Source organism: Arvicanthis niloticus, chromosome 22 (genome assembly GCF_011762505.2).
Source record: "Arvicanthis niloticus isolate mArvNil1 chromosome 22, mArvNil1.pat.X, whole genome shotgun sequence".
Taxonomy (NCBI): Eukaryota; Metazoa; Chordata; class Mammalia; order Rodentia; family Muridae; genus Arvicanthis; species Arvicanthis niloticus.
The window spans coordinates 42,902,031-42,916,660 of record NC_133429.1 but is presented as its reverse complement, the minus strand read 5'-3'; the positions used below and the strand labels follow the sequence as shown (position 1 = coordinate 42,916,660).

At 45.4% G+C, this 14,630-nt stretch overlaps 1 protein-coding gene across 4 annotated transcripts in view; it reads left to right on the top strand.

Annotated features, from left to right (window-relative positions):
* The window catches only part of Tbc1d30 (TBC1 domain family member 30), an 80,649-nt gene that overhangs the window by 27,318 nt on the left and 38,701 nt on the right, over window positions 1–14,630 (top strand). For 2 of the 4 annotated variants that reach the window (XM_076920350.1, XM_076920351.1), the window contains exons 3-4: window positions 12,867–12,928; window positions 13,591–13,656. In XM_076920350.1, coding sequence (XP_076776465.1) covers window positions 12,867–12,928; window positions 13,591–13,656 — 128 coding nt within the window. Of the gene's footprint in view, window positions 1–8,857; window positions 9,229–12,866; window positions 12,929–13,590; window positions 13,657–14,630 lie in introns of those variants that run through there. The other 2 variants (XM_076920353.1, XM_076920352.1) reach the window with 2 other exon arrangements.

Below are 14,630 nucleotides of genomic sequence, written 5' to 3'. Positions count from 1 at the left end.
GGTCAACCTTCAAGTTTCCCAAGAAACTTCAGAAATGATTTCTAAAATTAACTTGCCTCATGTCCAAAAGGAAACAGGCTGGTGGTTAGTTCACGGAGGCAGTGGTAAACTGAGGACCCTCAAAAAAAAAAAAAAAAAAAAAAAGTATTTTTATGGTCAGCATAAACTTAGCTCAAGCACAGGTTGAACAATGTCATTAGAAAATTCTAAATCTGAAGTACTCTAAAACACAAAGCTGTTCAGACAATGGTACGCCACTGCTACCCATGGAAAATTAATTCCACATGACCTCATGTGATGGGTCATACTTAACACACAAGCAGACTAAACATATTCTACCAGGGTACCTGAACATCATGTGTATAAGATGTGAAGGGAATATAAGTGCATTTTGTGTTTAGACTGAAGTCTACCTCCAAGCTAAACTCCATACGTACATACATACACAATATCTGTCTATCATCTATCTATCTATCTATCTATTATTTATCAATCGTCTATCAATCATCTATCTATCATCTATCAATCATCTATCTATTAATCATCTATTTGTCAATCATCGATTTATCAATCAATCTATCTATCTATTATTTATCAATTGTCTATCAATCATCTATTAATCATCTATCTATCTATCATATATCAATCATCTATCTATTAATCACCTATTTGTCAATCATTGATTTATCAATCATCTATCTCTATAAATTATGTATGTATGTATGTATGTATGTATCTATCTATCTATCTTCTATCTATCTATCTATCTATCTTCTATTTACCTACCTGTATACTTGTGTGTGAATATTTTAAAATATTAACAAACCCCAAACACATTTGGCCCTGAAGGTTTTGGATAAAGGTGCCTGGTCCTCTAGTAGTGAGTCCATATAAACTATTTTTTGAGGAGAGAAAATACTTCACCAAAAATTATAGGTCGAAAGAATAATGACTGCGGAGGCTTCAAGTACACTCCCAGCATAATACTAAAGATACATGAACTCTGCACGAGGAGTTAAATTCTAATATTAGATACATTTTAAATTTTGAATTTCTGATCTATAAATTTAAGTGATTTCTTTTTCTTAAAATAAATCTTCCAGAATGTTTGAGTGAGTTTAAGGAGATTTTATGATTGGGAGTTTTGTTTTGTTTTGTTTTGTTTTTTTTAAATATATTGAAGAGAATGTTTCTGGGAAACATAAATAGCACCAGGAGAGGTGGAAGAACACTGAGTGACTTGTTTTTGGGATCTCAGTGCTCCTTTGTTCTACTTGTGATGGTGATTTTTCTCTGCATTTAACAGAATATAAAAGCCACACCCCATTGTCTTAAAGGACGCCTGCTTAAATAGAGAAAGTGTTTTTATGACTAAGATGAGAAAGATCACATAAAAAGAAAGTAAAATGTTCGGTGTGCGTCATGTGACAGTGTCAGGAAATTGTGGGGTTTTTTCCTTCCCCCTCAGTTCCTTCCTGCTATTCTGCCCCTGTGTCTCTTTGGTGCAGGAAAAACGGTGCTCATCACAATGAGTTCACCCCGGATGTGGCTCTGTGTGGGTAATGAGTTGACAACTACTTACTAGACTCTATTTTTAGGATGTGTGAGGAGAATGTTAGTTTTCTGAGGAAGTGGCTGTCAGTAATGTCAGTCAGCTTTCCATCGCTGTAACAAACCACTTGAGATAATTAATACGTAGAGAGGAAAGGTTTATCCTGGCTCACAGTCTTGGAGGCACTAGTCCATGATCTTCTTGTGTCTGTGCTTTGAGCCTGAGGTGAGTCAGGCAGGAGTGCAGGCAGAGCAAAATGCCTCACCTCACCACAAGCCTCCGGGCAGGGAAGGGAAAGGACCAGAGTCCCCCTTCCCTTTCAGGAACACATCCCCAATGACCTCAGGAATGCCCATTCAGAGGTCCTGTCTCCTAAAGGCTGACTGCCTCTCACTAGAGCTGAAGGCAAGCCTGCACTCAGGATGAACCAGACTGTAGCAGACACTAGGAGGGACATGCTTTATACCTTGCAGTAGGGAGAGCGGGAAGGAAGAAGCGGTTTTTATGTTAATGCTTGCCCTTCACTTTTAGTAACCGATAGGGCAAGATGCACGTTCTCATCTGCTTCCCAGCGTGAGGTGCCTTGGATAGGATGACCTGTGAGATCTCCCTGACACCCCCCCACCCCCCACCAGGCTGCCCAGAAGCTCCGAGCTCCTCCACAACTGTGCAGCCGCAGAAGCCCTGGGGATGAACTCCAGCCCAGGCTCCCACAGCAGCCTGGCTCCCCGTGGTTTTCCTTTCTCCAAAGCAGCAGGCTTCCTGGGCCTCTTCTCCTTGGTAATTACCAGCACCAGTCCTGCGCTGTCCCTGAGGATATGCACGTAGGCCCTTTTTATTTCGAGATTTTGCTGTTAAGCGAAAATAGCAACAGGAAATCAGAAAAACAAACGTCTCAGACCCGATTTCTTTTCGGAAGCCCCTTGGGACACAGCTTTTATTTCTGGTGTTGGGCTTGCTTTTCCTTCAGACTTCTTGCTTGTCTCCTATTCAAGGCAAAATTTCAAGAAGGTTCATTCCCAGCAAATAGGTTGACGGATTCACGGAATGCCCTGTGAGCAGATGGTCCTCAAAATGTTCAGGACTTCTCCTCAAATGTTCCCTTTTCATAACAACACAAGGGACACTTTTTTTTTTTTTTTTTTTTTTTTTATGTGTATAAAGAAGTATTTTGAGATAGAGTTTCACTTTGTAGCTCAAGCTAGCCCAGCACCTGCTATGTAGTCCATGCTGGCCTCAAACCTGTGATCCCCTGCCTCACCTTCAGACTCACCCAGGATACAAATTGAGCATTTCCCCACGTTCAGCTTAAATCATCACTATTCCAGATAGTTCCGAGGTGCGATTTATTCAAATGGGAATTCCCTGACATTATTTGGGAGGGAGGGCCATTTGGGTGTTGGTAGCCTCAGGCAAAGGCCACACTGGCTTGTTCTCTGCATTGACTTCAGATGACATCTTTTGCTTTTGGAAAACAATATCCCAGACATGAAATAAACCATGAGTCACGTAATAAATATAACGCCAGGCTTATGCTGTGGCTGCTTCTAGAGCATTGTGTGTTATCACTAACTTAATTGTCTGTTTGCTACAAAAGTTGGCAGTCCTGGCTTTCCTCCCCAGTGTAAACAAAATAACATTGTTTAATTCACCATTTATTGCTATCACAGTAAAAACAGGCACACACACGGTGTTAACTTTGAGAATGGGAAGATTTCAAGAAGGCCTTGTTTTTTTTTTTTTTAAAGCTTGTTTTCTCTTTTAATCTGAAAGAAAAAAAATGGGAATATTTGGTTGGGAAGTAAGCTCCTTCACTATGAGGAAGGAAAGCTTTGTGAAGAAGTTCAGAGAAAAGTCTTTTTGTCAGCCCTGACCAGTCCCTCACCCCATCCATCGTTGGAGTTCAGCTGTAATAGCTTAGAACCTTGATCTCCTCAGCCCTGCTTAGCATCAGCTGAACTGGGGTGGTGTCGGCTGCTGCTTGCTGTGTTCAGTACATTCCTTTCTGGGCAGCAGCCCTTTCTGGAGGCAAATGATCATCAGAGGTTTGCCTGATGAACGATCTGTCTGAGGCAAAGGGTGTGGGGTGCTCTGAATGGCGTGTGTCACACAGCCTCAGGCTGTCCTTCCCACACCAGAGGCTCCTCCTCTCTTGGCCCATGATGCTGCCTCTCTTGCTGGCTAAGTGAGACACAGTGTGAATAGCATCCTTTGTTAAAGAAGACACGAAGCCCTCCAAGGCTTGGCTGAGGAGAGTTCTGGAAGGTAAGACTGTGTGCACTGAACACTTGTCCTGGAGTTTTCTGCTCCTGGAGTTCATTGTCTTCAGCCTCAGGACTCTCTAGAACATTGTGCAAAACATCAGATCTTCCTGTGGTTCTTGACATCACTGAGAGAGGCTGGGATGGCTAAGGAAAACTAAAAGATAATGAATACATACAGTGTAACAGCACCAGGCCAGTGAACAATAGAGTTCTGTACCTGAGCTGGTTGAAGAAGATCAGGAGAGCTGGTGCAAATCTGGAGGACACTCTGGCTTTATTTTATAAAGTGACACTTTTTTCCCCCCTCAAGATGGTTTCTCTGTGTAGCCCTGGCTATCCTGGAACTCACTCTGCAGGCCAGGCTGGCCTCTAATTCAGAGATCCAAGCACCTCTGCTTCCCAAGTATTGGGATTAAACATGTGTCCCACTACCCAGCATAGAGCAACACCTTTTGAGAGTCTGTCCCTGTTCAAAGACTTCAGTCAGGTAGTGAAACCATGTATCGAATGTGCTGCATCAGCCTCGCTTGCTTTAGCAGCTAACCTCATGTTTACAGAGTTTCGTTCTTAGAGCTGTCCCATTCCAGACAGTGCCCTCAAATCTGGGGTTCTTCACAAAGCTGGTGATGTGTGGACGATGGGAGGACTCCTCTTGGTGTGTTTATAAAAGGATAAAGAGAAAGACTATGTTCTGTGGAGGTGTGTGTGGTGAGTTATGGGGGAAGGAGATGTCTCAGCGGGCCCATGCTGGGGCATCTCTTCCCCCTCAGGGACCAGCCACACACCAGTATAGTATAGAATAGAGTTTTTTCAGGGCGTGGAGAAGGGAGTTAAGAGAGTAGTAGAGGCAGAGAGAGAAAGAGAGAGACGGGGGGGGGGGGGGGGAAGAGAGAGAGAGAGAGAGAGAGAGAGAGAGAGAGAGAGAGACATCCGCCATGAGCATGTGGAGGGGGGAAGGGAAGGAGGAAGGGGTGAGGGGACAGGGAGAAGCAAGAGGCAAGAGAGGTGCAAGAGAGAGCAAGAGAGGAGAGGAGGGGGCAAGCAGCCCCTTTTATAGTGGGCCAGGCCTACCTGGCTGTTGCCAGGTAACTGTGGGGGTGGAGTTTATGAATGCTAACACCTTTCCTGGACAGAATAGCATTGTTAAAGTGCTTTGGAGACCCTCAGTGTTTCTTCAGTCAAACGCGAGGTTGATTTTCTCCTTGAGTTGTTTCATGTTTGCCAGCAGAGGACCCTGGTCTGTGTGGCTCTTGTGCCCTTGAGATGTGACCTCATTCACCCTGAGTGAATCGAGAGGCTGTAGCTCACATGTGCTTTTTCTGGCTCAGGCCTGAATCAGTCATTTTCCAAGGGAACCCTTGCTCCTTTTAGTGGGGAGCGGGTTGTAGAGGCCGTAACCTGGGTGCTGGATGTTCACCACTGCTGAGTTGGCTGCTCTTCAGTTTAGATTCAGCAAGCAAGTTGATATTTGAGGGGAAAAGTTAGTATATACTAGTATTTCCAATTTATATACATTAATTGTAAGTCAAGTGTGGCATCATATATCTCTAACCCCAGTATTCAGGAGGCTGATGGCAAGCTTGAGGCTATCCTGGGCTACATAAGGAGATCCTGTCAAAAAAAAAAAAAAAAAAAAAAAAAAAAAAACTAGAAAAAAAAACCCCAAATAACCATTATATAGTATTTTAAAGAAAACAATTTTTCTTTGATTATATAGTTATGTACAAAACTGGCTCCATTTGACATTGTTTGTCTTCTATGGCACATGAGTTAAAAATACCAATATTGTTAACTACTGAGTAAAGTTTCAATTTTTTATTTCCATTTTTTATATATATTCCTGTTTAAGTACAATAATTTCCCTCATGTTTTTATGCTATAAATATATTTAGGTTCATTTGTTTTCCTTCATTTCCATAGTTTCATTTAAGAACTTAAATTTATTAGCATTTAATTAAACATTATTTCAAAGTCAAGACCATTTAAGGCAAATCTAGTCAAATATTCATTTTCCATTCTTGTGCCGGGCAGTGGTGGTGCACACCTTTAATCCCAGCACTTGGGAGGCAGAGGCAGGCGGATTTCTGAGTTCGAGGCCAGCCTGGTCTACAGAGTGAGTTCCAGGACAGCCAGGGCTACACAGAGAAACCCTGTCTCGAAAAACAAAACAAAACAATTTCATTCTTGTGTCCAAACTATTTCTTCCTTTGAAAAAAATTTTGTGTATGTACATATGTTTATGTGTACACATGTATATATGTGTATGTACACATGCATATGCACACGTGTATATGTACATGTGCATGTACACATGTGTATGTGTGTATGTACATATGTATGTGCACACATATACATATGCACATGTGTTTACATGTGTTTATGCATGTGTAAATGTGTATATGTGTGTACATATGTACATGTGTATATACATGAATGTATGCATACATTTATGCATGCGTATGTGTGTATCTGTGTGTGTACCTGTGTATGTACATGTGTATGTGTGCATGTGCACACATGTACATGTGTTTGTGTGCATGTGTATATGTATATGTACATGTGTATATGTGTGTACATATGAACATGTGTATATACATGAATGTATGTGTACATCTATGCATGCGTATGTGTATCTCTCTGTGTACATGTGTGTGTACATGTGTGTGTGTGTTCGTGTGTATGCAGGTGTAGATGGAGGTCAGAAGGCAGTTTCTGTGCTGCTCTTCCTCAGACCCCATCCACCTTATTTTTGGAAACAGACTCACTGGCCTCCCCTTTCATGGTTTTAAAATTCCACTTTCCTCCTCCCTAAAGATTACCAAATACGAAACCCTTTTATGCTCCCGTCCACTGCCTTTTTGAAGGCAAACATGGCACTGTCCTTTAGGAAAGACTTTCCCTTTTCTAACAGCAACAGTGTGAGCAGGAGTTCAGGGGCACCGAAGGCGTGGAGAGATGACGAAACACCTTTGGGTTTTTTGGAGCAGAGTTTTCAGTTTATTAAAAGAGATTTTAATATAGATTTTAAGCAGAAAGATTTCGAGGAAAGATTAAGAGGAGGATAGATATCCAGGACGGATGTAGGACACACCAAGAGTGGGCTTGTCAAAGGAGACTGAAAGTTTGTGAACAATAAGCTTAGCATGGACACTAGGGGAGGGAGGGAGAGATGGAGGAGGGGTGCTCAGAGAAAGAAGACAACACATCAAGTGTGGACCCGGCTTCTCAAGGGAGAGTCACAATTACGTACCTTAATATCAGTTATATATTCTATTTTTAGTAACTCTCAAGTTATATCTCCAAGGGTTGCTAAGAAACAATCTTCTCCTCTCTGTCTTTTATTTTTAGATAGGGTTTCACTGTGTAGCCCCAGATGGCCTGGAACTTGCTATGGAGAAACTGTTGTGACAAGAATTGTCTTGTTCCTGATGAAAAGATTCAGGTGGAAAATGTACTGGATCCCCGGAGTTCAGGTCCTAGGACAAACATTGTATCGTAACTAAGTAAGTGTTGACTTGGTACCATGTGGGCATGAAAACCACACAGCACCTGTAAAGCGGAGGAGGAACCAGATCAGGATCTTGCAGGAGCTGCAGAAAGCCTTTGAAATGTCCATAGGAAGGACAGATGAAACGATTTCCAGCTTGTCTCATCGGCAAAGGCAAGGAAAGGCTTGAGTTAATGGAAACATCCTTCCATTCATAAAATTGTAGATCAGGGCCACATATTTATGAAAGTTAGCTGGTTGACCAGCACTCCCAGACAACTTTGCTGAAGAGTCTGGAAGGGCATCCTGTGGTCCCAAGGCAGTGGAAAGAGTGTGGAACAGGCAAGGGAGGTTCTGAAGAAGTCTGTCCAGACGGCTTGCTAATATTTATGAAGCCAGACTTTGCTGTTATCTGGAGCTTTGGAAGATTTGAGAGCTGGGATTCACCGATTGCAATGAGAAAGGGGGGCGCTTTGAAGATTAAAGACAGCTGGGGGGAAGGGGGAAGATCCCTTACACCTCCATACCTGGCTACCATATTAGTTTTACATGAAATATAGCAGAAAGAAAAAAAGTATCAATCAAGCCAGGCCTTCGAGTGGGGGGAGATATGGTGCTATCAGGAGGCTGAGTCAATCGGATCACAAGTTCAAGGCCAGTCAGAGCAACTGAGTGAGACCCACGACTGAAAAATAGAAAGTATAGAGCTGGGCAAAGGCTGCACAGGTAGCAGTGTGACATTCAGGTTGGCAGCCCGGTCACATCCTGGGCTCGCTCCCTGTCTCCCCAGGCTTACCAGCCTGAGGCAGCTCCAGCAGCAGTGCCCTGGGATGTGGAACATCTCCATGGATAGGCTCAGGCCGGATGGGACTTGTCAGAACGTGGCCACCAACCTTCTTCCATCTGGGTGAGCCCCTTCTGTGTCAAGGCACCAGTCCCGCTGTAGTTATTGTCTCTTCAGCCCACCTCCTTAAGCCTTGACTCAGAACTACACTCTTTCGAGAGTCTTCGGAGTTTTTCAAGTCTGGCAGATACTTCTTAAGAACCTGGCCTCACCACGCCCCCAGAAACATTTCTTTTGAAAACTACTTCTTCAACAGGAACATTTTCTTTGGATTCCCTTTTTTAAAAAAGAGGAGCTATATTGTTGTCGTTATTGTTATTAAGCATGGTTCTTTGCCTCTCTAAGCGGCCTGGAAAGACATGGACACAATTTAGGCTGAAGGTTGAGGTCACCATCTGCCAGCTTCTCTGCCCGGAGGTCTGCTTCATGCTGTAGTGGACAGGCCTTGCCTTCCCCAGGCTGCTCAAACCAAGTGGACACTTGGCTATCTGCAACTCCCACCCCCCAGGCCTCCCAGGCTTAGGAGAAGTGAGGACACTCCTGCCTTGTTTCTGGTTTCTGTCCACTGATCTGGCTCCGGGGCTCCAGGGCTCAGATCCCCTTGCCTGCTCAGGCTGCTGCCGGGATTGGGTGCCGAGGCGCCGCCTCCGTCTCTGCGTGCCCGCGCGCTCGCTCCCGCCCTCCTCCCAGCCCCAGCCCGCTCCTGTCTCAGCCGTTTGGGCTCCGCACTGCAGATGCCAGCCGGTCTCCCGGAGCTCAGCAGCTCTCTCTGATCCTCTTGACTCCGGAACTCCGGCTGCTGTGCGCCCGCCGCTCTCCAGGGAGCCTCACCGGCTTGGACTCGCCGAGCCCTGCCCTGCGTGCGGAGTCGTTCCGGCACGGCATCGGCAGCAGCGAGCACCGGGCGGCGGACGGCGCTCTCGGATGCGGCAGGACAAACTGACCGGCTCCCTGCGTCGCGGCGGGCGATGCCTGAAGCGCCAGGGCGGCGGCGGCGTGGGCACCATCCTGAGCAATGTGCTCAAGAAACGCAGCTGCATCTCTCGGACCGCGCCCCGGTTGCTCTGCACCTTGGAGCCGGGTGAGGCGCGGGCTGCGGATGGGCGCTGGGGTCTGCGGAGCACCGTCAGCTTGGGAGGGATGGGAGCAGACCCCGGCCCGGCTGCGTTCAGCGGCCACCCGGGCACAGAGAACCCGCCGCCCTGCAGAAGCCGCCCCGCGGCCTATACGCTTAGCCTCCGTGGATGGTGGGGGGATGAGGGAGGCTGCCCCCGCCAGCCCGGGCCGAGTCACCTATTGTGCTCCAGGTTCCCTGGAAGCCAGACCTCCAGAGAGGTGTGTGGGTTGGCTGGACCCTACATGTAGGTCGGAGGGGAAGGCAGCGACTACGAAGGGCGGGCGATCGAGAGCGTGTTTTCCCGAGAGAGCGCTTGTGGTGTGTTTTGTGTTGGGGGTGGGAGAGGGCACGAGCTCGCTTCTGTAAGGTAAGGTCCAGGAGCCCACCTGGCCTGGCGAGTACGGTCCCTTCCTACCATCCCTGTTCTCCAGGCTCTGCCTGTCTCCGCACCAGCTCCGTCACCTGGCATCGTCGCTCGGGGATTTTAAGAGCCTGGCTCTGGCACCGGCACTAGGGCGCTGAGGGTTCTGGCAAGGGGTGGCCGCAGAGAACGCAGCTCCATTTGCTCGCGGAGCTCTTATATTAAGCTCCGCGCTCACCTTTCCCTTGAGTGGCCCCCACTGCCCCCAGGCAGTTTGTAGTCTCTACAGCACCCTCCCCCTCCCCCCATCCCTTCTGGGACCTGCTCCCTTCCAGCCTGCAAATTCTGCCCAGGCACTGGGTCTTAAAGGATGGAATGCATTGCTGCCTCTCTGAACCTCGTGGTCTCTTTGTTTTTCTCCCCACCGAAGTGTCTAATTGCTGAGACTATAGTATTTATTCGCCGTCTTTTTTTTTTTTTTTTTTTTACCTTTACCCCTCACCCCCCTTTAAAACTCCTTCCCACGTTAAATAGTGTTTTGTATTTCTGAATCCGGAACAGCTGTGATTATCAGATGAAACATAACCCCCCTCTCCTCTCGTTTCACTTAGAAGAAAAGAGCGTGACAATGACCCGATTTAAGCCTTTGCGTGACGGCTGCGAATGATCAATTCCACTTCAAACCTGACTCAGTTTTGATTATGAGAAAAATAGTTGTGGTCTTGACTGACGAGCCCCAGTTGCTTTTCAGCACAGTAAAACAATTGGTTTATGTCCAGCAGGTGGCCCCCCAAAGTCAAAAGGAACATATTTGTTCAAACATACTGGGAGTCCAGTGGTTTTTGGTCAGTGGCAAAGTCACCATAGGGCTGAATTTCTTAGTCTTTGTTGTAATAAAACAAGAATCATATTTATAAGCTCTTGCATTCAGCACCCCAGGCCTGGACAGCACTCTTTCCAAGTCCATTTCATTGGTTAGAGCTGTAGGTTGTCTTGATCCCACTAACAGAGACTGGAAGGAATTCATTAAAACCATTTTCCAGAGATGAGAATCATTGGGTAATTAACATTTTCTTGGAGAAGAAAATCATCTATCCAGTTAGAGATGGACACGGCTTTGACTTTAAAGCTTCGAAATCTCAGGGTATTATCAGGTGCCCTGGATTCCTGGACATCTAGGTGTTAATACATGTATCCGGAACGCTTGTACGGGGCTCCACACCATCAAGAGCAAAGACAACAATAGCAACATCACCACCACCCATCTGGTTATAGTCAAGGGCTTGGGCAATGCAAACATGTCTTTCCCGCTTCTCGACTCCATATGTATATCTTTTAAAAGGCCACTTTATTATTATTAAAGTCCTGAAGACTGTTCCTATTCATCCTGATCTCTAAGTGTTCCTACCCGTGTCAGTATCTAAGTGGTGGAACTTGAGCGGTTTTTAATATGGAGGCAACGACGTCATTGTTGGATTTTTCTGATTCTTATTGAGAAGGTTTGACAGTTCTTGGTAAGGAATAAGCCTTTTCTAAACTGGCTAAGGGGGCTGGGGAGACAGATGGCTGAGTGGCGGAGTGCTTGCTCTGCATCCTGAGAACCTTTGTAAAAGCTGTGCAGTGCATGTTGGTAGCCCCAGCATTACAGGAGTGTGTGCAGGACTGAGCACATCTCCGGAATTCATTGATTAGCCTAGCAGCGTGATTGAGCTCCACGGTGAGAGACCATGTCCCAAAATAGAAATTGTAGAACAATTGAGGAAGACACCCCCATATGCATGTTTACTTGCGCATATGCACACATATGCACACACACATATGTGGACCCATTCCTATGAGTGCATGCGCACACACACACACACACACACACACACACACACACACACACAGCTTAAAGCTGAGTAAGACAGATACCTATAAGCCCAGTACTTAGAAGATACAGGAAGTGAAGACCCGGTAGATGTTCACAGAGAGTTTCAGGTCATTAGAAGTGAAATAACGAGACCCTGTCTTCAAAAACCAAACAATGCTATCAAATGATTTTTGAAGCTGTATAAAAGAGGATATATCATGTTTTCATATTTAATTATATTTTTTAAATAGAATTTAAACAGGAATAAGAATTTTTATGGAATTTCTTTTCAGTAACAACACATAATCTTATAGTAGATTGTGAGTAAAAGCTAACCAGAAGCAATAAAAATTTATTTTTTATGTACTTTCCCACTTCCATTGCATAGATTTGGGATCTAAATCAAAGAAAATTAAAGTGGTAGGTCACTTAGGATTAGAATTCAGTCCTGTCTTTAGGTGATAGTCTAGAATTTAATGTGCTTTTCAACGAATAGGTGCATTGAGACAGAATTAAAGTATTTGGAAGTCATTGAATGGAGTGGGTATAATAAGCAGAAAGAGGCATGGGCGGGCGTAGCTCAGGGATGGAGCACTGCCTAGCATGCGCTGGGCTGAAGGTTTGATCCTTAGCATTGCCAAATCAAAGCAAACAGAAGGAACAGATCTAGGGACACAGTCTGTACTGCTGAGACTCCAGCTCACCTTGAACACAGCAGCAGTAGCTCTGCCTTCCTGTTACAGCCTCATGAAGGTATTTTATAGCTTTTGGTGTTCCGGTGAAGTACTCTTGACCCCTGTGCTGGGAACGGAACCCACGGTCGCACACTAATAGTTGCTCTACTGCCGGGCCTCAGCTCCAGCCCTACATGTTTCCTTAAGTGTCTTAGTCTATGCAGGTGTTGCAGAAAAACAAACTCTGTAAGTGGAAAGCTCCCTTTTGTGTTGTATAATTGTTAATTACCCAGGTGAGCTATTTGTAGCCAGTCATTGAAACAGGCCTCTGAGGTGGAGCTTGATCTCCTTAGGTTAGGCATATGGGAACTGAGGTCCAGGTAGGCTAAGCAGTTTGAGTTTAGGACCCAAAGTTAATATGGGTCTGTGTCTCTAGCCTGTGGGACAATCATTGTATTGTTTTTATATTACTCTAGGCATCTGTGGAGGTCTCCATCCTATGTTTGTATCTCCATTTTATTGTCTTAGGTCACTTTTCTATTTTAATGTTCAGTGTGTTTCAATTTTAATGAAATTGTCTAAATTTAGTAAAAACAGAAAACAACCCACTTAACTTCTTTTTAAACCATGATTCAGTAGAGCCGAGTGTTGAATTTATCTATGATATAACTTTGTTATAATGTTCGTAAATAATATCAACCTAATTTTTTTCTAGGAGTTGATACAAAATTGAAGTTCACACTTGAGCCATCTTTGGGTCAAAATGGTTTTCAGCAGGTAACTTTGTTGTTGGTTTTCAAGTCTTTTTAGTGTGTGGGGTAACAGGCCACAGTGTCATATATTCTTAAAATGAAACTATTTACATGTATTTTTATACACAAGAGTCGCCAGTGTCTTGGGGTGCTGTGTTAACTTTCTCACGTTCAATGGATGCTGTCTTAGTCAGGGTTACTATTGTTGTGATGAAACACCATGACCAAAGCAAGTTGGGGAGGAAAGGGCTTATTCAGCTTACAGTTCCACAGCACTGTTCATTATTGAAGAAAGTCAGGACAGGAACTCACACAGAGCAGGAACCTGGAGACAGGAGCTGATGCAGAGGCCATGGAGGGGTGCTGCTTACTGGTTTGCTCCCCATGGTTTGCTCAGCCTGCTTTCTTACAGAACCCAGGACCATCAGCCCAGGGATGGTCTCACCCACAGAGGGCTGGGTCCTTCCCCATGGATCACTAATTAAGAAAATACCCCACAGTCTTGACTCTAGTCAGATGGGGGCGGAGGGTAGGGGGCATTTTCTCAACTGAGGCTTCCTTCTCTCCAGTGACTCTATCTTGTGTTAAGTTGACATAAAACAGCACAGAAGCCAAGACGGAGAAAGCCCGAAAAATGTTGCTTCAGGTCCATCTTATTCCTTTCCTAATATTTCTCTCTGGTCCTAGTGGTATGATGCTCTCAAGGCAGTGGCCAGACTGTCAACAGGGATCCCGAAGGAGTGGAGGAGAAAGGTAAGTGTTTGCTCACAGGGCTGGAATACTCAAGGACCATTGCTCTGTCCATTGATGTGTCTGGGAAGTCTAAAAGTGTATGCACCATTAATCGTGCCTTGGGTATTTATCATTCTTGCCAGGTAACATTCTGGGTGCGAGGGATGCAGCGGTGGAAACCACAGCAGGTGGAATATTTTTGTCCTCGTAGAACTTCCAGTGTATCAAATATAGCGTGTCACATAGTGACAAGTGCTGTGGATAACAGACTTAAATCGAAGAGTGTGGGAGAATAGGGGTCAGGAGGCGGAGCTTTATAAGAATAGGGGTCAGGAGGCGGAGCTTTATATAGATGTTGACTATAGGTTTACTTGTGAGTGGGGCCCTAAAGGAAATCAATTCTGCAGCTGCCTGGGAAGGCACCTGGGCCACTCAGTTCTCAGGCAAGTAGGAGGCTAAGGTGGGAGGTGCCTAGAGGCAGGGGTAGCAGGGGGCGGGGCGTCTAGCTGCAGTGTGAGTGGCTGGGTCATGAGTTCCTCCAAGGCTGTGGAAGCAGAAGGGCTCTTCTGTGTCAGTGTGAGAGACAAGTACTGGGAAGGTCCAGCAAACTCGTCAGATGGGCTACTCCGACTGCTGGTGAGCATATGAGATGTGAGGGTACAAACCAGGAAGCAAGAAGACTATCATAATTCAGGCAAGAAACAGGCCGGGTTTGTGGTAGTAGATTGTGAGAAGGGCTAGATGCGTTTTGAAGCCTAAGCTGAGCTGAATGTCCAGCAGATCGGATATAAGATGTCAAGATTTTGGCTCAAGTGGCTGGAAAGATAGTGTATGTGGTTGGTACAGGTGTGTGTGTGTGTGTGTGTGTGTGTGTGTGTGTAAGAGAGAGACAGAGAGAGAGAGAGAGAGAGAGAGAGAGAGAGAGAGAGAGAGAGAGAGAGAATGAATCTGCCTGACATCTGTTGCCGTTGGGATACCTCCTTCATACCCAACAC